General features: G+C 41.7%; 1 protein-coding gene across 1 annotated transcript; it reads left to right on the top strand.

Moving 5' to 3' along the window:
• Window positions 1-2,224: 2,224 nt before the first annotated feature.
• On the top strand, window positions 2,225-21,624 carry PLAC8L1 (PLAC8 like 1). Its single transcript, XM_060635833.2, has 4 exons — window positions 2,225-2,580; window positions 7,552-7,685; window positions 20,096-20,232; window positions 21,364-21,624. The coding sequence occupies exons 1-4, from the start codon at window positions 2,456-2,458 to the stop codon at window positions 21,502-21,504; spliced, it is 537 nt and encodes a 178-aa protein (XP_060491816.1). The 5' UTR covers window positions 2,225-2,455; the 3' UTR covers window positions 21,505-21,624.
• Window positions 21,625-23,198: the final 1,574 nt, after the last annotated feature.

Below are 23,198 nucleotides of genomic sequence, written 5' to 3' on the forward strand. Positions count from 1 at the left end.
CTGTCTCCCTCTTTCTGCCCCTCCCCTGCTCGTGCTGTCTCTCTCTAAATAAATAAACTTAAAAATACATTGAAATTAATTTCATATTTTTTGTTTTTACTTTTTTAAAAACATGGCTACTAAGAAATGTAAAATTGCATATGTGGCTTGCATTATATTTCTATTGGAGAGTGTGGTCTAGTAACTTGATGAAATTTAGGGTAAACATTACATCATATTGCATCATATCAAGTGGTACATAGGATGAGCTTGTTCCACTCTTAGTAATACTAAATTTGGTATTTTTCCAAACTCTCCATTATAAAGACACATTTTGATAACTTTCAGAACTTTCCATTTTAAAGGTATATATATTTTAAACCACTTCCAGAATTTTTGTTGTAATGATACTAAAAAAAAAAAAGCAACACTCAGAACTTTCCATTTTAAAGATAGATTTTGAGTATTTCTGGACTCTCCAGTGTTAAGATACGCTATTTTCTTTTGCAATTAGAAATCTGTGGAGTGACATTTTGGCACCTTGGGAACATCCTGTTTCCATTCTTTTTTACCTAGTGGTTTTAGTACCCCTTGAAGATCCTTTCCTGAATAAGTTATGTTAGAAGCTGTTCAAAATGGTGAGTTTTTAAATGCTATTATTTCTTTTTCATAAACAGTTCTCATTCTTCTGTAAAGAAGACTCCTTTTTCTTTTTTTCATTTTATTTTTTGGTGAACCAGTTATGTGGCATGTGGATTAGTCACTTCATATAATCGATGTTTGATTAGAAAAGTTAGGTACAAGTGAAATTTTTCTTTAATATAATTTATTGTCAAATTGGCTTACATACAACACCCAGTGCTCATCCCAACAGGTGCCCTCCTCATTGCCCATCACCCACGTTCCTCTCTCCCCCAGGCCCCATCCACCCTCAGTTTGTTCTCTGTATTTAAGAGTCTCTTATGGTTTGCCTCCTTCCCTTCCCTCTCTGTAACTTTTTTTCCCCCTTCCCCTTCTCCCCTGGTCTACTGTTAAGTTTCTCAAGATCCACAGATGAGTGAAAACATATGGTATCTGTCTTCCTCTGACTGACTTATTTCACTTAGCATAACACCCTCCAGTTCCATCCATATTGCTACAAATGGCATGATTTCATTCTTTCTCATTGCAGGCACATGTACCCCAATGTTTATAGCAGCACTTTCAACTGTAGCCAAATTATGGAAAGAGCCTAAATGCCCATCAACTGATGAAAGGACAAGTGAAATTTTAAAATACGGAATCAGGGGCACCTGGGTGGCTCAGTTGGTTAAAGATCTGAGTTCGGCTCAGGCCATGATCTCACGGCTTGTGGGTTCGAGTCCCGTGTTGGGCTCCGTGCTGACAGCTCGGAGCCTGGAGCCTGCTTCAGATTCTGTGTCCCCCTCTCTCTCTGCCCCGCTCATGCTCTCTCTGTTTCTCAAAAATAAATAAACATTAAAAAATTTTTTTAAATATAAAATATGGAATCAGCTTACACATACAATGGTTGTCAGGTCATGATCTCGCGGACCGTGGGTTTGAGCCCCGTGTCGGACTCTGGGCTGATGGCTCAGAGCCTGGAGCCTGCTTCCAGTTCTGTGTCTCCCTCTCTCTCTGCCCCTCCCCCATTCATGCTCTGTCTCTCTCTGTCTCAAAAATAAATAAACGTTAAAAAAAAAATTAAAGGAACCTTATTGTAAGTCTTTTTTTGCAAAGCTAGTAATCACCCATTAATTTCTGCTATCCTTACAAACTTTAATTTTCATGTATAACACATTTATTCAACAAATTGTTGAATGCTTATTATGTTGCAGACACTGTGTTAAGCATTTAGAGTGGAGTGGTTAGCAGAAGAAGCGTGGCTGTCCTTCGTGGAGGATGCATCCTTCCAGATCAGGAGACAGAATTGCCCAGAACTCAGTGAGTGAAGGCGAGTAGGAAGCTGTCTCTGCAGCATCTTGATTCGGGAGGTGTTATAGAGGCTTTGCCTCACAACCCTGCTTAAATGCTTTGAAATTCAGAACCTGCAACAGTCATTCTCCATGGGTTTGATGAGAAGGGTATATAGCAGAGCTGGCAGTTCCCTCCTGTTGTCTTTCTAATGTAACGCTGAACTATGATTGTAGACCTTTTCCCTCAACTGCACTTTTTTCTAATTTTCTTTTCTCTCTGGACATTTCCCCAGCATTGCTGGGGTCCACACCTCCATGAGGCATGTCTCAGAGGCTTACTTCGGAGACTCTTAAATACCCTGAACGTGGACATGTCCACTTAGATGTGTACCTGTCTTTAAAGAAATAAGATGTCTGTTGTTACAGTGCTATGACCTCAGGTTCCAGAATATCAGTGCAACATTCTTTAGAAGGGATGTTTCACTTTGGATTAAGTCTACGTTTGGAATCAGCCTATTGTCAAGGGGAGAAGGTTAATCCCGGTGACAGGAAAACACTCCACTATGAACTGGTTTGGAAATTACTTCTCTAGATTTCCTGAGGATGTTTCCTTACTCAACATACACTCACCTCTGTTGCTTTCACTCAGATCATCCGAAGATGAGCAACATTTTATTTCCAGCACGAGGTAGAGAGTTTGGTGATACCGTTTTCTTCTAGGTTTTTCTCTTTGGGTAGCATGTCAAATCTCTCTCTCTCTCTCTCAATCTCTTTAACAATCAGTCTCTTCTTATAAGGACCCAGAGGGAAGAAAACTGGGCTTGAGAAGAAAGTAGTTGCTATCCTTTTCTATGGGTACTTGAAAAGGGACAACCGATGAGTTCCTTTGGGCTGTGCTTGGCTAGTGAAAAGAGAAGGGCTGGCTTGGGTGAAAGAGTGTCTCTTTACCCTTAAGTTACAATGTCGAACCCTGACCAAGTGAAACTTTATTTCTGGTGGCTGCTAGTAATTTCTACCCTTTTGACATAAAAACTCGAGGGCTTTGGCTTCAGTTAAATTTGAAGTAATCAAGGAGGCCTGAATGGAAGGTGGAATGAAAACTTAGAATTGCAAGTTTCATCAAGGGAGAGAGAGAGTGACAGGAAACCCCCCTCAGGCAGGAGCACCAGGCAAGTAGGGCCATGGCCTGGGGAATGCGCTCTGCTTCGAGAAGAGAAGGACAGAGTGAGGTCAGAAAGGGGGAAGCGTGTGCACCTTCAGTAGGAGCAGAGAACTGGAATAACTTGAGTCAGTGTCCTGCCTCCCACCAGATGAAGCCTCCCTCTGCTTCTGTCTCTTAGGGTGACCACACTGCTTGGTTCTCCTGGGACTGTCCTGAGGTTCGCACTGGAAGTTCTCCATCCTGGGAAAACTGGGATGATGGGTCACCGTGGCTGAAGTTTTAGGTATTTGGGCAGCACACATGACACCTGGGAAACTGCCCCAGTTCTCTTCCCTCTGTTCTTTGTTTCTCAGAAAAGGGTACAGAATGCCCTTGGCTAAGTGCAGGATCACTAAGTGACAATAATAACAACAACTGCCATAAACTGCATGCCTACTATGTGCCAAGTGCCTGATCTTGTTTCATCCTCCAGGCAACTGGGGAGGTGGGATGTTTTCAATCCAGTTTTATGGAAGAGAGGCCAGAGCTGAGGGCTCTGACAGGGTGTGTTTTCCGAGGTCAAACAACTAGAAAGCAGCTGAGCCACATTTGAATTTTAGGGTGCCTGGGTCTAAAACCTGTCCTCTTCCACTAAATAAAGAACTTGCTCAATTTGATGGCAAATGGACTGCTGCTCTGATCTAGCAAAGCTCTGTGACCATCGGCCTCATCTACTGTTTCCAAACTCTTTCCTGTTCTTAATGGTAGTCGAAGATTCCCCGGGATATGCGTGGAGCTCAGAGATGTGCAGGAAGCTACAGTAGGTGCCTTATTCTGATACTTGTAGCAGCCCCTGATTAATTATTCAGTTTTTAAAGGACCTACTAAGTGCCTGGCACATAGAAGGTGCTCAGTGAAGGGAAGCTATGCTTGTTGTTTTAATTATGACACATGAGCTATAATCTTGAGCTGCAACTTTTTAGTGAATGAATATCAATTCAAGCATTTTAATATTAAAATCACCAAGGATTCAGGGTATTAAGATACTCAGTAATACACTTGCTGAATTCAGAATTAGGCAAACACACAAAAAACAACTTTTTTTCCCCCACCACAGAGAAGGTGCTTGCTCTGTTTGCTGTTTGTTTTGGAATAGAGGACAGCCTTCCTTGCCATCATAAAAGCTGTTACACACAGAATGCTGAGATGGAAGCAGAAATTGTTTTCTAGGGCTGAAAGCTGTAAATGGTTCGTTTCAGGGAAAAATCTAATCCAGAGGCTCAGACCTATGAAATTCCTTTACTAATATCAGAGATAATTGGAAGCTCCCAGTATATGGACAGAAGCCCCAAGTTGTGAGCGTCACATTGAGAGATAAATGCCTTGGACTGTATACAGGGATGCGGGGAGCTCTTAGGCCAGTCTCTGCTTTTATTTCCTCTTTCAACACCTGAGAGTTGTACATTTGCTAGAGAAGGAAACACAGTTAAGATCACATGATTTATAACTAGATTTGAGGAGGACTCAAAGAGACATGAGCATTCAGTTTGGTCCGGTTCAACAAATAACCAACCACATGGCCCTTAGGCGTCAAGGTCGTGTGCTGGATTCTGGGCTTATATGGAGAAGCAGGAAGTCCCTGCTGACCCCAAGAAGCTCACACGGAGGCAGAGGAAGTAATAATAAACTATAAAGGTGGTTTCCTCGGGGCCAATTTGAAATCTTCATGGTTGTCTTAATCTGCTTGGGCTTCCATATCACAATACCATAGACTGGGTGGTCTAGTGGACAGAGATGCATTTTCTCACAGTTCTGGAGGCAGGAAGTCCAAGGGTAAGGTGCCAGCAAGCTCAGCTTCTGGGGAGGGCTCTCTACCTGGCTTGTATCCTTCTCGCTGGGTACTTAACGTGGACTCTTGACATGGCACTTCAATCTGACTAGGATCCTACCCCTATTCCTCACTGAACCTTAATTACCTCCTAAAAGCCTTCTCCAAACAGTCACACTGGGGCTAGGGCTTCAACATAGGACTTTGGGGGAACACAGTTCATATACCACAGGCCCTAACCCACATCATTAAGATGTTTTAAAATGTAACTCATACCATAGGTTATATCCACATCCACATTTTTTTTTTTTTTACTGTCCAGTAAGTGAAAGGATTTTTATAATTACTTCTGAAATTATTCAGCTAGCAGTAATTAATTCATTTTATGATTGGCACTTGTTTCTTAGTAATCATTCATACTTGGGATTTTCTGCAAAATGAGAATTCTAAATTGTTTCTCAGTGTAATATTTGTGGGTTTGTAAATTTGACGGTTAATGAGATCGGCATAATGCTAGATTTTTGTGTTTAGTTGAGCATTAGCTAATTTTGCGGTCTGTCTTGTAGTTTTTATATTTTGGAGCCACTATTTTTTTCCAGGTCTCAAATACTTTTGCAGGCTCTTGGAAAGTGTGTTAGGCTCTAAGCATTGCCTATAAATACCTAAGGGATAAAGGGGCTTCTAGCCAGGGAGCTCCGGACCTTAAGCTCTCTTCCAGGCTCTCATGCCTCTCCCAGCTCGTGTCTCACGGGCCCTGAAGACTGGCTCTGTTCCAACCGTCCTCTTCCCCGCCAGCCTACCTCCTATTCAGTGTTCCTTTCCATCTCTGTTACGTTGACATCACCACCCACCTAGTGGGAGACTCAGAGGTTCCCGCGGTCATCATCAGTGATCTCCATATCCACCTGTATCAGGTTTCAGGATGGTGTCAGGAAGACTGCATAGGTATTGCCTGGCAACTCTGTTATGAGTACTGATTTCTGTACCTCATGTCTGGAGACCTGTGCTGTTGGCTTGGGGCGAGACTTGGGCATTTGTGTTTTTAGCAAGCTCATGTGCTTATTAAAAAGCACACCAGATTTGGGAAGGTGTGGACGTGGGTAGCGTTGGTGGAATGAAACAGAGATATAGATCTTAACAAGAACAGTGCACCCCCATTGCATTTATTGCCCCAGTTTAGAGATTCTCAGAGGGCCCTTCTGCTGTTTCCAAGATGCCCTGAGGGTGTTGCCTTAAGGGTGCCCAGGAATGTTCCACTCTGGCCTCCAGGCCCTAGGTCCCAGGTGCTGAGCGTTGGTGACTAGTACCGCAACGACAGCTGTTATGGGAAGAAATTCTGCTGTCTCTTGTTTATTTTGTCTCAAGGATGAGGCAGCCTCTTTAATTCTTCACAGCACACCAGAGACAGGTACAAACTGTTAATGAGGCTTGCCAAAAGGGAAGCACAATCTAGAATAATTACTACCATGTACAGGCCCCCTCCTCTCCATCTGCCCCTTCCGTAAGGCTAGGTACAACTTAGCCTTCACTGTGGGGCTTGCCCCAGGTATCCCTATGGTAGGAGCTCAGGTCAAACTGTCTCCAGAAAGAGAAAGACGTTTTTCCACCTCACTTTTAAAGCCCATCCCCACCTGTTGGGATGAGCACTGGGTGTTGTATGGAAACCAATTTGACAATAAATTTCGTATTAAAAAAAAAATAAAGCCCATCCCCTGGGCCCATATTTCCTACTTCAGAATGATAGAGTAGAATATCTATTCCCTTCAGTGAAAACGAACCCAAATTGTACTTTGTGGGCCCAGTAGGACAATCTTAACAGTACTCTGATATCAAGACATCTTCTTTTTATTTTATTAAAATTGTTTTTAAGTTTATTTATATATTTTGAGAGAGAGCAAGCCGGGGAGGGACAGAGAGAGAGGGAGGGAGAGAATCCCAGCCAGGCTCCGCGCTGTCGGCATAGAACCGCATGTGGGGCTTGAACTCACGAACCTGAGTTGAACCTGATCAGACTTGAGCTGAAATCAAGAGTCAGACACTTAACCGACTGAGCCACCCAGGCGCCCCTCAAGACATCTTCTGAAGTCTTGGTTGTTCACTTAAATGACACTGCATGCTCAACTTCCATAGCCTAGTCCCGATTTCCATGTCTGATTCCTTATTAATCTCTTCAACAAAGGCTCAAAACCCTTGGGGTGTATGTAGCCTCACTCAGGTCACCTTGTTACATACTCTCTGGGCATAGCAAACTAACTATATGTCCTTCATTTGACATAATAACCCTATGAGGTCATTTTTCTTTATCTCATATTTGGACAAACAGAAACAGGTTAAGCGACTTCACCAAGGTCACTTTTCCTGGAAGTGGCATGCTGGGATTTGAACTGAAGCCTCTTGGTTCCAAATTGTGAATTTAGCTATTAGGAAACACTGAGGAAATAGGCTGGGCATTAAGGTGGAGTGACAGGATCTGGAATAATCATGCCATTAACAGAGATAGGGCACAGTCAGTGGAGAAGGAGTGATGAAGTAGGAGGGGAGTACATGGTGAGGAGCTTGGGCTATGAAGTAAGAATCACTTGGCATTCTTGGGTCCCTTTCTCCTCTTTATCACTCTGTCTTGGCTTAATGGTTATCCTTCTGAACCATTATCTTTGTTTTCAAGTTAATCATCATTTTTGACTCTCCAGGAGCCATGCACCAGCCCAGGCTGTGACAAAGCAGCCTGTCCGGGGAGATACCGGCAGGACCACAATCACGATTGTCCCGACAGGTGGAGACTGGAGCACTGGCCTCTTCAGTGTCTGCAGGGACAAGAGAATTTGTATGTTTTTCCTTTTCATTTTGAGTTCTTCTTTACTATTTTCTTTCCCCAGGCATCAGATGGGTGCAAAAGCTACGTCAGGCACAAGGACAGAAATATAATGTTTTTAGAATAACTGGACTGATCTTGTAGTGACTCATATGCACTTATTGGCAGGAAAAATCCTGCTTTTCAGGGATGGGAATGCTTTTATAGAGTCAGTGGTGACTTCAGAGATTTTTTTTAAATGACAAAATTCACTGTTGGCAAAGATGCCTTAGTGGCCCCCCCCCCCCCCCCCCATCTGCTGCTGGTGGGAGTTTAAATTGGTATAACCTTCCTGCCGGATGGCTTAGCAATACATATAAAAAGAACCTCAAGTGTTACATAGTGTTTGACCCAGTAATTACATTTTTAGGCGTTTAGTCTAAGGAAATAAATCCATGTGCAAAGATTTAGCAACATTAAATTTTGCGGCATCGGATATCACAGCAACAGTCTGGAACAACCTAAAATGTTTGATGGGGGCATGCATACAAGGAATTATTATACAGCCATGAAAAGTCATGTCGTAGAATGACATTTAATGGGATGAAAGATGTCTTGGTATTTTTTAAGTTTAAGAAGCAGACTATAAAGCCAAGCATGGTAAATACCATTTGTGGAAGGGTGGGGGCCATACTTGAAAAATGCCAGGCGGGATACAAATACAAAAGTTTATGACATGTCTCCAGATGGTAGGCTAATGAATCATTTTTATTTCCTTTTTTTTTGCTTATCCCTTACTAGTATTTCTATGAGGAATGTGTGGTACTCTTATAAGAACAAGAATAATCACAAAAGAAGCCCCCTTTGTTGACTGAAATATTTTCATATGCTTGTTCAGCTATAAAGATGTACCAATAACACTGTCCACCAGCTATGTGATTTTCCTCTGGGAATGAAAGTTCAAAGCACATTGATTTCATTTTTATCTTAGGACATTCTGATGTGTCTCTGGTACCACATGTCAGCATTCCCTTCCAGGTCCTACCTTTGCCCTAGGGAGCAACTCGGTCACAGGGTCTTTCTTGTATATGTTGGGGTGAGGTGTGTGTGGGGAGTCCCTTTGTTGGATAAGCATTAGCTACTAATGTTGAAAATCCAACAGACCCTGGATCTAATATTTTGGAAGAATATGGCTTTCTGTGCCCATTGCAGGTTTCTGAGAAGGTCTGAATTTGTTTCTAAAGCCTCACAGAGTTGATCAATCAGCAATTGATCTCAGCCGTTTCGTGGTCCACATCCTTATTCAGCCGAGTCTTGCTGAGACCAAAGCTCTCCCACCATGTTTTGGTGCTCTGGTCATCCAGCCTTGAGCCCTTCACCATCTGCCTGGGCCTCACAGAGGAAAGACTGCCCAGTACAAAACCTTGCCCTCCATCCTGTTCCTTTGTCCATCTGACCCAGAGCTCAGCAGGCTTCTTCCTGCCTCTGCTATCTGTGTGGACTTCTGACCAGATAATGATGGCAGCCATTCTCTGATTCTCTCAGCATTCTTCTTTGTTCTCTTCCAGATACTCTGACTTTGGCTGTCCCCCAGTACTGAGGTACAGAGAAGACAGAATAGCCATGTGGAGACATAGCATTGAATTGGGAAGTGGACCATTTTCCTTTCCTAGCTTGTAGGTGGTAGTTGGGGGACCACCAGTGCATTTTCTAGTGGGACAAAGCCTCAAATATACTGTAGTGGTGAGGAGAACATGATTATATGAGATAGACCTTGCCAGATAGAGATCTTAACTCTGCCTCTTACCGGTTATTTGGCCTTGAACAAATTCTCTGGAATTTGCCACCTCTAAAGTGAGGATAATAAAGGTGCTTACCTCAGGGGTTGTTGTTAAGATTAAAACATAATGTCTGGAACTTATAAACACTGCCTTGGAACTTAACTGAATCAGAGTTTTTTGGGTCGCATGGTATCTTTGAATAGTCCTTTCAAAATTCATGTCTACCTACAGCTTCTGAATGTGACCTTATTTGGAAATAGGGTCTCTGCAATGTAGTCTAGTTAAAAAGAGGTTATAGTTGATTAGGGTGGAACCTAATCCAATGGCTGATGTTCTCATAAGAAGCAGGAAATTTGGACACAAACACTCAGAAGAGAAAGCCAGGGGAAGAACAGAGGCAGAGATTGGGATAATGCATCCCCAAGCCAAAGAATGCCAAAGATTGCTAGCATCACCAAAAGCTTGGAGAGAGGCATGGACCAGACTCTTCCTCCTGGAGGAGGAACTTCTGGAAAGAATTAATCCTGCTAACACCTTGATTTCATACTTCCAGCCTCCAGAATTCTCCAGTGAGAATAGTTAAAAAAATTTTTTTTAATGTTTATTTATTTTTGAAAGAGAGAGACAGAGCATGAGCAGGGGAGAGGCAGAGAGAGAGGTTGACACAGAATCCGAAGCAGGCTCCAGGCTCCGAGCTGTCAGCACAGAGCCCGACGTGGAGCTTGAACTCATGGACCACGAGATCACGACCTGAGCCAAAGTCAGACGATTAACCGACCGAGCCACCCAGGCACCTGGAGAATAATTTCTTTTTAAAATTTTTATTTAAATTCCAGTGAGTTAACATACAGTTTAATATTAGTTTCATGTGTATCATATAGTGATCTAACAATTCCATACATCACCCAGTGCTCATCACAAGTGCATTCCTTAATCCCCATCACCTAGTTTACTCATCCCCCCACTCACCCCTTCTCTAGTAACCATCAGTTTATGAGAGAATAATTTCTATCTCTTAAAGAGGCCCCGTTTGTGGTATTTTGTGATGGCAGTGCTAGGAAACTAATTTACAAACATTGGACTTCATTAGAAGGCGTTGGGTAGCTCACAAAATAAAAAAATCAACTAAAAACTAAGCTCAGAACAGACAACCTGCATTATCAGGAGCTAGCCGACTGTCTGGTTAATTCCAAACATTTTGATCCCTTTGAGAATAAAAGGGACAAAAACTTCCTGTCTGAGAATTGATGGATCAGATGGAGTGGAATTTGCCGGGCTTAGGTCATTTGGAAGGGCAGTCCCATCAGTATTGCCCACAGTAATGAAGGGATAATTTCCCAAAATTATTGTCGGGGTACTGTTAACAGGAAATGCCCAACAAATACCCAATGAACTTAGTGAATCTAAGGTGTTAATATTATCGTTCCTGTAAATTGTTACTATTCTCCGCCGTTTTGGGAGCAAAGAGTAGAGTCAGGAGACTTCAACTGGCTGCTGCACCATGATTTGTACTCAATCCCAAGGGCACCTAAAAACTTGGCTAAAGCAATGACCATCCTCACCATCCCCTCTGCCTTAAATGTTGCTTCACTGCTTAGCTCTGTTCTCCATACTCATTAATGTTCCAACCAACTGCACTAGATCTCCTGAGGAGTCCTAGCCTGTTCGTTTGAGAGCCCTTTCTGGGGGCAAGGTGAGAAGGGAGAAAATGCGGAGAAATAGAATATTCTTTACATTTTGGCATGATCCGTGGAGAAGAGGCCCAGGATATACAGTACAAGGTGCTCTCGAATGTTCTACGTTCCAATTGTTGTAACCTGGATGGGCCTCCATTTTATGACTGCGCAGTGTGTCTCTAATCTGACTGTCTCAGAAGAAAACTTAAAGATAATATCACTTTCCACCCTCGTACACTGCACTGTGATTCCCAGGACATGGGTGGAGTAAGAGGGCTATGCATCCCGGGTTTCTTTTCTTCGTTGTTAAAAAGGGCTGCTTTATCCACAGAATTCCGATTCGAGCAAACCACTGTGAAAATAGTTAACAAACTTGGGAACAAAAAGGAGAGCTGCTTTCCATGAACTTGTCCATGCCAGATTCCCATCCTGGGACAGTTTTCCATTGAATTTTGAGAATTATTGCTACAATTTGTCCTCCATTAGACAAAGGGTACATTATGAACAGCAACGATTTCCATTTCTTTTTGACATTTTGCTTCTTCATTTTATTGCAATTACTTTTTTTTTTTTAAATGGCCTCTCTCTCCCCACCTTGGTGCTTTTATGTGAATTCACAGTGCGCTGCGATTGGCAAATGGGTGCTTCTGCGTTCTTGAAGATGGGGTTTCTGAAAGCTCAGCTGTGAAGATAAAGTTGAGGGGGAATGCATGGCTGCTAAATGGCATTGTGAGTAGAAGGTGAAGTGTCCCAGCGTTGGGAATGTTTGTGATGTTGCCCCAGAGAAGGTTTATATAGAAGGTGTAATCAACATTGGTTTGTCATTCAACCTCTGTTTACTGAGCTCCTACCTGCGTGCAGACAGATGGTGGGTGTTACAGACGTAATAGTGAATAAGACAGAGATGGTTTTGCAGATAGACAATAAGCATGTAAATCAATAAATAAAAGCATGGCAGTTGTGATAAGTGCCATGAAGGAAATAAATAGGGTGCTATGGAAGGAATCCATAGCGGAGTGGGGTCAAGGTTGGCCTCTTCGAGGAACTGACTTAAGCTGATTCCTGAAAGATGGGAAGAAAGCAGCTACTCAGGCAACCTCCCTGTGGAGGGCACCATAAGCACCAGGGGGTAAAGAACTTGGTGTGACTGGTAACCATCAGATGCCCAAGATGGGGAGAATGAAGAGGGCCAGGATTTTTTGTGCCCTAGAAGAGGAAAAGGCATTGAAAAGCCTTCAGCCTGGGATTTGTGTCCCTGAACTGTATCTTGGGTAAACCATACACTCCCTGAAGGCAGGGATCACTGTTGTCTTGCTTACCACTCCGGTGCCCAGCAGAGCACCTGGCCCACAGGAGGCACGAAGAACTATTTCCCGGACATTCCATCAATGAATGAATCTTAACCTGTATTCTCAATTCTTTCTTTCTTGCCCTTCATTGAAAGTATAATAAATCCTCTGAGTTGGAAGGGCTGTTGGAGTCAGCTGGTCTGGCCCCTCACCTGCTTGGTTAAATATCCTCTGCCTTATGCCTGGCGAGAAGAACCTGACAAGTTTGGCTTTCTGAACATTTCCAGGAAGGAGGGCTTCTCTCCTTTGGAGCCAACTCAGTGTTTTGAAAGAAAAAAAGAAAAGAAAGGAGAAAAAAAAAAAAGAGAAGATTTTGAATAGGTTTGCCTGCACATGATGCAAAATTCAAAAGTACCTATGCCTTTGATATATTTGCCATCTGTCCACCCAGTTTCCACCGGAGGCACCTGCTCTTACTTGAGGCCAGGTAGAGTCTATATGCTTGTAAAGATATAAAATAGTTTTAAATGAAAATAGATTAATCTTTTTGTTATAAAGCTATCATGTACTCATCATAAAAAAGGAAAACACACAAGGCTTATAAATGAAAAAAGCAGGATCCTGTAATCCCAGCTGTCAGAGATAATCATTGTTAATATTTTGGTATCTGTCCTTCCAGAAGTTTTGCTGAATGTGTCTGTGTATAATTTCCACAAATAGTAGAATTGTAAACACACACCATTCTGCACCTTTGTTTTCAATTTAACGGTATATCCAGGGTATCAGACCGTATAGGCACTTCTGGAGCTAATATTTTAAATTGCTGCATAGATTCCCTTGTATGAATGTACCATGATTTATTTATCCAGAAATCCCCATTGGTGCACCTTCATGGGGACTCCAGACTTTTTGCTATTCACACCAATGCTCCGTGAATGTCTTCGTACAGATGTCACTTTTGCATGTGTGTGAGTTTACCTGTTGGATAATTGCTGAGGAATAAACCTGCTGGCCAAATAGTATGTACCATTTTAAATCTTGATAGTTGCTGCCAACTGAGTCTCCATTTGGAAGTTGTACTAATGTACACTCCCGCCCACATTGTATGAGTGTGCCCCATTTCTTTTTTGAGCATCTCTTACTGTTAGATGGTTCTGACTTTTTGTAATAATTGATCTGAACTATTGCTTCGCTGCAGCTTCCTCCCACCTTCCCTACCTTTGCTCTCTGTGGCTCCGCACTCCGGTTTTGTGTAGGCTTTTTCTTTTTATCTTGCCTCCCCTGTGAGTTAGGAGGGTGAATAACGAACCACATTTCGTGCATGAGGGTGGAGCCCATCTAGGAGGACAAGCCAGGAACATTTAAGCTGTGGGTACTTACATAACTACCAGGCCTTTGGGTGTAACATAAGAAGAAGAGGCCAAATTTATGGTTCAAATCCCCTTTTGAGCCTGAGCTCCTTTAAACAATACATATATGTAAAACAATACATCTTTACATATATGTATATACACAACACGTGAGTGTGTTCACCTTATAAAAAAAAATGGAACATTACAGAACAGGAAACCATGTCTCCTCTTTTTTATTAAATCAGTTTGGAGGGTTTCCTTCCAGATATTTTTCTCTATTTATATATGTATCCATGAGTAGTATATACTATTGTTTTGTAACTCTTTAAACAAAGCATCAATGGTATTATGCTGTACATATCATAATGAACTTTGATTTTTAAAATTTTTATTTTATTTTTATTTATTTTTGAGACAGAGACAGAGCGTGAGTGGGGGAGGGACAGAGAGAGAGGGAGACACAGAATCCGAGGAGATTCCAGGCTCTGAGGTGTCAGCACAGAGCCTGATGCAGGGCTCGAACCCACGAACTGTGAGATCATGACCTGGGCCAAAGTCGGCTCAACCGACTAAGCCATCCAGGTACCCCCACTTTTATTTTTCTTAACTCAAAATATGTCTTAGAGATTTAACTCTGTTGGTTCTGAATCTTCCCCTGAACTCTTAATTATTCCATAGTAGGATTTATACCATCATGGCCTATTTACACTCTCATCTATTAGTGCACATTTAAGTTTTAAATTTCAAGCTGCAGATAATGCTGCAGTGGACATCCCTGTGTTCCCTCTTTGTGTGCACGTGTAAACATTACTCTAGGGTAGATACCCCTAAGTAGAATTACAAGATCCTAGAGTGCTTAAAATTTTACTAGATTCACCCAATTGCCTTCCAAAGTGATTGTGCCCATTCCTGCTTCCAGAGGGTCCCTGTTCTCTATGGTTCTCAACAATTTACAAATTTAGAAACATTTGGCATGCTTATGAGTTTCCAATCTGTCTTAACATGCATTTCATTGATTACTACCAACAATGAGTAGCTTTTCGTGTCTTGTTATTGGCTGTTTGTGTTTCCTCTTTGGTGAATTACTTGCTCATGTCCTGTGCCCATTTTCTTCCTTCCTTTCTCCCTTCCTTTCTCCCTCTTTCTTGCTTTCTTGCTTTCTTGCTTTCTTGCTTTCTTCTTCTTCTTCTTCTTCTTCTTCTTCTTCTTCTTCTTTGTTTAGTTCTTTATCTATTGATGGGTAGGAGTTCTTTGCATGTTCTGGATACTCACCCTTGGCCTGTGATGTATGTTGCAAAATTTTCTCCTACAGACTCTATGGGACAGGGTTCCATCTTCCAACCTCAAGGTGTGAGCCAAGAGTGTGTGTCCTGCTCACTCCATCACACTGGAGCAGTAACATCTGACAAGAAGGAAGTTTCCTAAAGTTGCATGGTGTAAGAGTGTTGCCCAGGAATAAATACAAAGTAGTGGTAGTAAGGATTCTGTCTTGGAGCAACAAGCACTGTGGCAAACTATGTACACAAAACATGAGGACATGTGGTGTTATGTGTAGTGGTTAAAACTTTGGGGCCAGACTGCCTGAGTTCAAATCAGGCATGTGCTCTTTCCCTTTTTTTTGAAGTTTATTTATTTATTTTGACAGAGAGAGGGAGGGAGAGAGCATGGGCAAGGAATGAGTATAGAGAAAGGAAGAGAGTGAATCCTAAGCAGGTTCTGTGCTGACAGCACGGAGCCCAGTGCGGTGCTCGATCTCACGAACCGTGAGATCATGACCCCGTGATATCATGACCTGAGCCAAAATCCAGAGCTGGATGCTTAACAGACTGTACCACCCAGGTATCCCTGTCTATTCCTAATAAATGTATGGACTTGGGTGAATTACTTTTTTTTCTTTTCAAATTTTTATTTAAATTCTAGTTAGTTAACATAGAGTGCAATATTGGTTTCAGGAGTAGAGTTCAGTGATTCATCACTTACAACACCCAGTGCTCATCCCAACAAGTGCCTTCTTTAATGCCTATCAGCCAACTAGCCCCTCCCTCATCCACCTCCCTCCATCAACCCTAGTTTGTCCTCTATCATTAGGAGTCTCTTATGGTATTTTGTTTCTTAAATTCCACATATGAGTGAAATCATATGGTATTTGTCTTTCCCTGACTAAATTATTTTGCTTAGCATAATACACTCTAGCTCCATCCACATTGTTGCAAATGGCAAGATTTCATTCTTTTTGATGGCCGTATACTATTCCATTGTGTGTGTGTGTGTGTGTGTGTGTGTGTGTGTGTGTTTGTGTGTGTATGTATGTGTGTATATAAACCACATCTTCTTTATCAATTCATAAGCTGATGGAAATTTGGGTTCTTTCCATACTTTGTCCATTGTTGATAATGCTGCTATAAACATTGGGATGCATGTACCCCTTTGAATCTGTACTTTTGTATCCTTTGGGTAAATACATAGGAGTGCAATTGCTGCATTATAAGGTAGTTCTATTTTAAACTTGATGAGGAAGCTCCACATGGTTCTCCAGAGTGACTGCACTAGTGTACCTTCCCACCAACAGTGCAACAGGTCTCCCCTCTCTCTGCATCTTTGCCAACACCTGTTGTTTCTTGTCTTGTTAATTTTAGCCATCTGACAGGTGGGAGGTGGTATCTCATCATGGTTTTGATTTGTATTTCCCTGATGATGGGTGATGTTGAACATCTTTTTATGTGTCTATTAGCCATCTGGATGTCTTCTTTGGAAAAGTGTCTGTTCATGTTCTCTGCCCATTTCTTCACTGGATTATTTGTTTTTTTGGGTGTTGAGTTTCCTAAGTTCTTTATAGATTTTGGATACTAACCCTGTATCCGCTATATCATTTGCAAATATCTTCTCCCATCCCGTAGGCTACTTTTTAGTTTTGTTAATTGTTTCCTTTGCTGTGCAGAAACTTTTTATCTTGACTAAGTCCCAATAGTTCATTTTTACTTTTGTTTCCCTTGCCTCTGGCAACATGTCTAGTAAGAAGTTGCTCTGGCTGATGTCAAAGAGGTTGCTGCCTGTGTTCTCCTCTAGGATTTTGATGGTTTTCTGTCTCACATTTAGGTCTTTCATCCATTTTGAATTTATTTTTAAATATGGTGTAAGACAGTGGTTCAGCTTCATTCTTCTGCATGTTGCTGTCCGGTTTTCCCAACACCATTTGTTGAAGAGACTGTCTTTTTCCCTTTGGGCATTCTTTCCTGCTTTGTTGAAGATGAATTGATCCTATATAGCTATGAGTCCATTTCTGGGTTTTCTATCCTGTTCCACTAATCTATGTGTTGGTTTTTGTGCCCGTACCATACTGTCTTGATGACTACAGCTTTGTAATATAACTTGAAGTCTAGAATCATGATGTATCCAGTTTTACTTTTCTTTTTCAGGATTGCTTCAGCTATTTAGGGTCTTTTGTTGTTCCATACAAATTTTAGGATTGTTTGGTCTAGCTCTGTGAAAAGTGCTGGTGGTATTTTGATAGAGATTGCATTGAATGTGTAGATGGCTTTGGTAGTATACACATTTTAACAGCGTTTATTCTTCCAATCCATGAGCATGGGATGTTTTTCCATTTCTTTATGTCCTCTTCATGTTCTTTCATAAGTGTTTATAGTTTTCAGAGTACAGATCTTTCATCTCTTTGGTTAGGTTTATTCCTAGGTATCTTACGGTTTTTGGTGCAATTGTAAATGGGATCAATTCCTTGATTTATCTTTCTGCTGCTTCATTATTGGTGTATAGAAATGCAACTGATTTCTATATGTCGATTTTTATATCCTGTGACTTTGCTGAATTCACATATTAGTTCGAGCAATTTTTTGGTGAAGTCTTTCAGGTGTTCTACATACAGTAATATATCATCTGCAAATAGTGAAAGTGTCACTTCTTCCTTGCCAATTTAGATGCCTTTTATTTCTTTTGGTTTGATTGCTGAGGCTAAGACTTCCAGTATGATGTTAAGTAGTAATGGTGAGAGTGGACATCCTTGTCTTGTTCCTGAACATAGGGGAAAGGCTCTCAGTTTTTCCCCATTGAGGATGATATTAGCTGTGGGTCTTTCATATATGGCCTTTATGATGTTGACGTATGTTCTATCTTTCCTTACTTTGCTGAGGGTTTTTATCAAGAATGGATGCTGTATTTTGTCAAATGCTTTTTCTGCATCTATTGACAGGATTATATGGTTCTAATCCTTGCTTTTATTAATGTGGTATATAATATTGATTGATTTGTGAATATTAAACCGCTTGGGTGAATTACTTAAGTCCTCTTGCCATCAGTTTGCTTATCCATTAAAATGGATATAATGAGTATCTATATTATAGGATTATTGTGAGTATTAAGTGAGTTAATGAATGCAAAGTATTTTTAGCAAGGTGTGGCACATGGTGAGGTCTAATATTAGCTATTACATAATAAGAATTTGGCTTTCATATTGTTTTTGGTCATATCTGTCTTGTGTACCGAGGTAATTGGATGTGTGTTTTGTTGTGTTGCCTTCAGCATCGAGTACTGCACCCTAATGAACACTTAGACAACATGGTTATATGATGGAAAGGATTAAAAATAAAAATAACGGCACGTATTTTTTTTTTTTTTTTTTTTTTTTTTAATAACGGCACGTATTTTTTAAAAAGACTTAATAGTCACAAAGGTAAGGTATAGGAATTCCAATGGACAAAAGAGCTTCTTTACAATATATTTACTGAGGATGGTGGGCATTTCTCTTTTCCAATTAAAGTGGTACAGCTTGGGCAATTGTGTAAACACAATTTATTATTCACTTAGTTTGCCAGCTTTATAATTATACAATTTTGATTAATTTTTTATTTGCAGGCATTTACACTATTTTATAATCCATGCATAAAATGAGATTTGATTGATTTTTTTTTTAATGTGCCATTGATTTCCAAGTCTCCTAATTCAGGGTTGCATACAACGTGACTACTGTGAACTCACAGTAAGTTTACTGGGCCATCTGTCCTCTGGGCTGTTCATGCCAGGGGTCAGTGCTCAGTGGGGCCCTCTGATTTTTTTTTTAAAAAAAAATTATTTATTTATTTTGAGAGAGAGAGAGAGAGAAGAGCACGCAGATGTGTGAGCTGTGATGGAACAGAGAGACAGGGAGAGAATTCCAAGCAGGCTCTATGTTGTCACCATAGAGCCTGATGCAGGGTTCGAATCCACATGATCTGATCATGATCAGATCACGATCTGAGCTGAAACCAAGAGTCAGATACTTAACGGACTGAGCCACCCAAGTGCTCCTGTGCATTTTCTTGTGTATAAATTATGTCTGAATAACATTTATTACATCCATGCTTTAAAGGTTATGACTAGCTTTTTGGTATTTAATTGTTTGTTATTATTACTGCTATTTTTTTGCTGTTTCATAGTCCTAATTATTTGTATTCTTCAAGGTCGTCCTCTTTTGCGATGCTGGATGACTTAACATCTTAACTGTGTATCTGGGATTCTTAACCTGCAGTTTGTTGATAGCTTTCAGTGGATCCTTGGACCCCACAAAACTGAATGCACAATTTTGCATGTCTGGGTATCCTTCTTTTCCCTTGAGGAGTGACTTCACAGTTATCATCATATTCTTAAAAGGGTCTGTGACCCAAAACATATTTAAAACAGAACCTCTGTGTTAGATGTTTCATGCAGAATATGTAGGAAACAGTATCAGGAGTTAAAGACCAGTGGCTGAATAAATGAGAGACTGTTTCCAGTTGATGCTAAAGGAACCAAGCCTCTAATAGTTTACAGATTAAAACTGGCAGATGTCGGTGGCTCCATGAAACTAGCAAAAATTAGAGTAACCTTCTGGCCTGAGAAATAGAATACAGTCCTGATGAGAACAGCAGACAGAATCCATGCAGCATAAAAGATCTTTCAATCACATTGACAGAAAAAGATGCCTGTTATTCAAAAGTATCGTATACTGGGTCTATTTTAAATATTGAAAATAGATAGATGAACATAATAGAAGCAACAGCTACAATTCAACTGTAAAAAATTATTTAATGCTTTTCTCTTGACAGGAAAAAACAATTACCATCATGAACGCTAACAGAATTGTATCAGGTTCAGCTTTGCCAGTGTTTAACAAAAGAAGACAATTTTGATGTGGCTCAGTTATGGCAATTTTCATACACTGAGTTTTGACAATTGGTTATTCATTCACAGTCCCTGATTGCAGGGAGGCAGTGTAGCATTAAATTGATGGCACGGGGTTGTAAATGCTCTTTGAGATGTGGAGTTGCTCTGAGCACATCTGAGAACCTTGGTTTTCTTTTATGTGGTTATTGACAGGTTTCTGTGGTCTGTTTTGTCCAATGTGCCTCGAGTGTGACATCGCCAGGCATCACGGAGAGTGCCTTTGTTGGCCATTGTTACCTGGGTCCACCTTTGCACTGAGAGTTGGCACCAGAGAGAGACATAAAATACGGGTAAGTGTGTTTGAAAGTATATGTGAACTTGGATCTCTATAAGAACCTGGATGTCTTTCAAACCTGCGAGTTTCAAAAAAAAAAAAAAAAAAGGTCTGGATGAGGATGCTTAAAAACACCACACTTAGTGGAAGACTTTGGGAAAGGAAAGGGAAGAAATTTCTGATTTCATTCATTACGAGGATGTATGTTAACCAAATGCCACATTATGAAGGGTACTTCAAGTGGCACCTATTATAATGCTGATTACCAGTCACTGGGCTACTTCTGTTTCTCTTTCTCTTACTGCATCAAGAGAAGGTGATGGGTAGAATTGCACCAAATTTGGAGGATATACTTGGGATGGTCTGACTTCAAATGAAGACTATGTGGCATATGCAGAATTCGCTTTGGGGGTTCCTGGGGGATGCTTCAGAGTCCATCAATTTCCAGGGCAGCTGAGACTGAGGCACAGTGAGAGACTGAGCCCAGACAGATCAGACCTACCAAGATGTGGACAGTTAAAGATAAAAAAGACATCTCCTTATATATTCATGTGGAATGATCCCTAAAATATATTTTGAAGTGAAAAAAAAAGTACAAGGCACAGAAGTACGCAACTATTTACATAAAAGGACTCTATATATACTTGTGTAGACACTGAATTTATGTGGAAGTGCATATAAAAACCTGCCAACAAAAGTTACCCCCAGGCAAGTTCACTGGGTGGCTGGGGACAGCTGTGGAGGAGGATGTTCTTTTTACTTCCTGTGCCTTCTTACTGTGAGAATTTTGAACCATATGTACTTATTACCCACTCCAAAGAAATAAATAATTATACATATTAAGTCCTAACAGAAAAAAAAAAAATGACATGGACAGAGAAACCAGTGGCTTCCAGTATGAAGTCTATATCAGAAGCCCTAAGTAAGGACCGGTCTCTGAAGTGCAAGGATGGATAAGCGGTTGAGCTGCTTGGCACTTGGGTATCCTGGTGGGTCAGTGTCCCTGGGCATGGATTTAGGGTATTGACTTGGTGGATCTTGGAAGCCATGGATGGGCTAGGCCTTCAGGAAATATCGTAGAGGCCCCTGGGTAATGGTCATGAGTCTGTGTGGTTGGGCCACAACGGAGACCTGGGTCTCGCCCTAGGGCACACTGTGTGAGGACTGGCTGGCGGTGCACTGCTGTTGGCCCTTTTCCATCTGTCAGGTGGCCCGGGAACTCAAGATGAGGGCCTCCCAACTCTATGAAATCTGTGTGGCTCCGTCAACCAAGGACAACTTTATCTGACAGAGCCAGAAAACTCTTCCTCCTCACCACCGCCCCCACCCCCGCCCTCCTCTCAAACCCCTCTTAGAAGAGAGAGTTCTTTTCACTGACGTAATATGAAAATAAAGGATTTCTCCCCTACTGTCTTTCCTGTTGTTCTCTCTTTACACGCACCTCCGGGGAAGTCTCTCTGTCATTTGTCTGGATTTGCTCTTCCAGCCTCTCCACATAAGGCAACTTCCAGAGGTGAGTCTGTGCCTTCCACACCCGCCTGGAGTTTGAGAAGGTGGCATTTCCCCCCGGTCTTCCTTCTACCATCCTTTCACGGGAAGCTTTCTTTTGCTCACCCCCTGTTCCCAGAGCACCAGCAGTGGGGCAGGAGATGGTTAATCTTAGCACCCGGACTGGACGCTGTCACTAAAGCAGAGAAGCATTGTCTCTCCCTTGTCCTGACCCCTTCAGTCCCCACGGTGCAAAGGAGACCGTCTCAGGTTGTTGCTGCTCTTGAACGCCTCCCCACCACCGGCAGATCTTCGGCCTCAGGCTTGAAGTTTTAGGTGGGCAACTGAATTGTGTCTGCCCCATCCGCAACCCCCCCAAAAAAAGATGTGTTTGATTTTACTCATATGTGATATTTGAGAAACTCAATAGATAATCATAGAAAACGGAAGGAAAAATAAGGTAAAAACAGAGGGAGGCAAACCATAAGAGACTCTTAAATACAGAAGAATAAACTAAAGGTTGCTGGAGGGGAGGTGGATGAGGGGATGGGCTAAATGGGTGATGGGCATTAAGGAGGACACTTGTGGGGACAGGCACTGGGTGTTATATGTAAGTGATGAACCACTAAATTCTACTCCTGAAATCATTATTAATATACCTATATGTTAACTCGCTTGGATTTAAAAAAAAAAAAAAAAGATCTGTTGAAGTCCTAATTCCTGGGATCTGTGAATGAAACCTTATTTGGAAATAGGGTCTTGGAGATGTAATTAAGTTAAGTTGATGTCATTAGGGTGGGCCGCACTCCAGTATGACTGCTGTCCTCACAAGAGGAGGAGGAGACACGCAAACATAGATGCACAGAGGGAAGCTTCTGCAGAGCTGAAGGTGGCGGAAAGAGATTGAAGAGATGCGGCCACAAGCCAAGGAGCGCTGTGGGCGACGGGCAGCGAGAAGAAGCAAGACAGGATCCTCCCCTAGAGCTCCCTGCCCACACCTTGATTTTGGACTTCTAGCCTCCACAACCTGGACAGAGCGAGTTTCAGTTGTTCTGAGCTACTCTGTTTGTGGCCCTTTGTTACTGCGGTCCCGGGAAGCTGCCACACCAGCTGTCTGCCACGTGAATGGCACACTCCTGCTTCTGTTAGGGCAGCAGCATGGAACAGGGCTGGGAAGTCCAGGTTCTGAAGCCCAGACTACCTCCTGCATTTGCTAATTGTGTCACGATGGGCGCAATGTCCGTGCCTCAGTGGTAAAATGGTAATGCTGACCTCACAAGGCTGTGAGGATTCTAACAAGTCAGGACTCTTAGCGTGGTGCCTGGCAAGGCGCAAGGACTCTGTAAACATAAGCGGTTACACCTGTTTAGATGCTACTTCAGATTCACAGCAAATTATGCTGGTTTTCCATTTACAATTGAGATCTACAATTATCTTTTTAATTAAATTTTAGATTAAAATTGAATCCATTAAAATAATATTAAGTAAATAATA

Source organism: Panthera onca, chromosome A1 (genome assembly GCF_046562875.1).
Source record: "Panthera onca isolate mPanOnc1 chromosome A1, mPanOnc1 haplotype 2, whole genome shotgun sequence".
NCBI lineage: Eukaryota > Metazoa > Chordata > Mammalia > Carnivora > Felidae > Panthera > Panthera onca.

What these genes read in the sequence shown, in the direction of transcription:
- PLAC8L1 (XM_060635833.2), top strand. Translation starts at nt 2,456, where the DNA reads ATGAACTGGTTTGGAAATTACTTCTCTAGATTTCCTGAGGATGTTTCC. An exon ending in CATTTTATTTCCAGCACGAG is followed by an intron (nt 2,581 to 7,551) that starts GTAGAGAGTTTG and finishes TTGACTCTCCAG; the next exon opens with GAGCCATGCACCAGCCCAGG. An exon ending in CTGCAGGGACAAGAGAATTT is followed by an intron (nt 7,686 to 20,095) that starts GTATGTTTTTCC and finishes GGTTATTGACAG; the next exon opens with GTTTCTGTGGTCTGTTTTGT.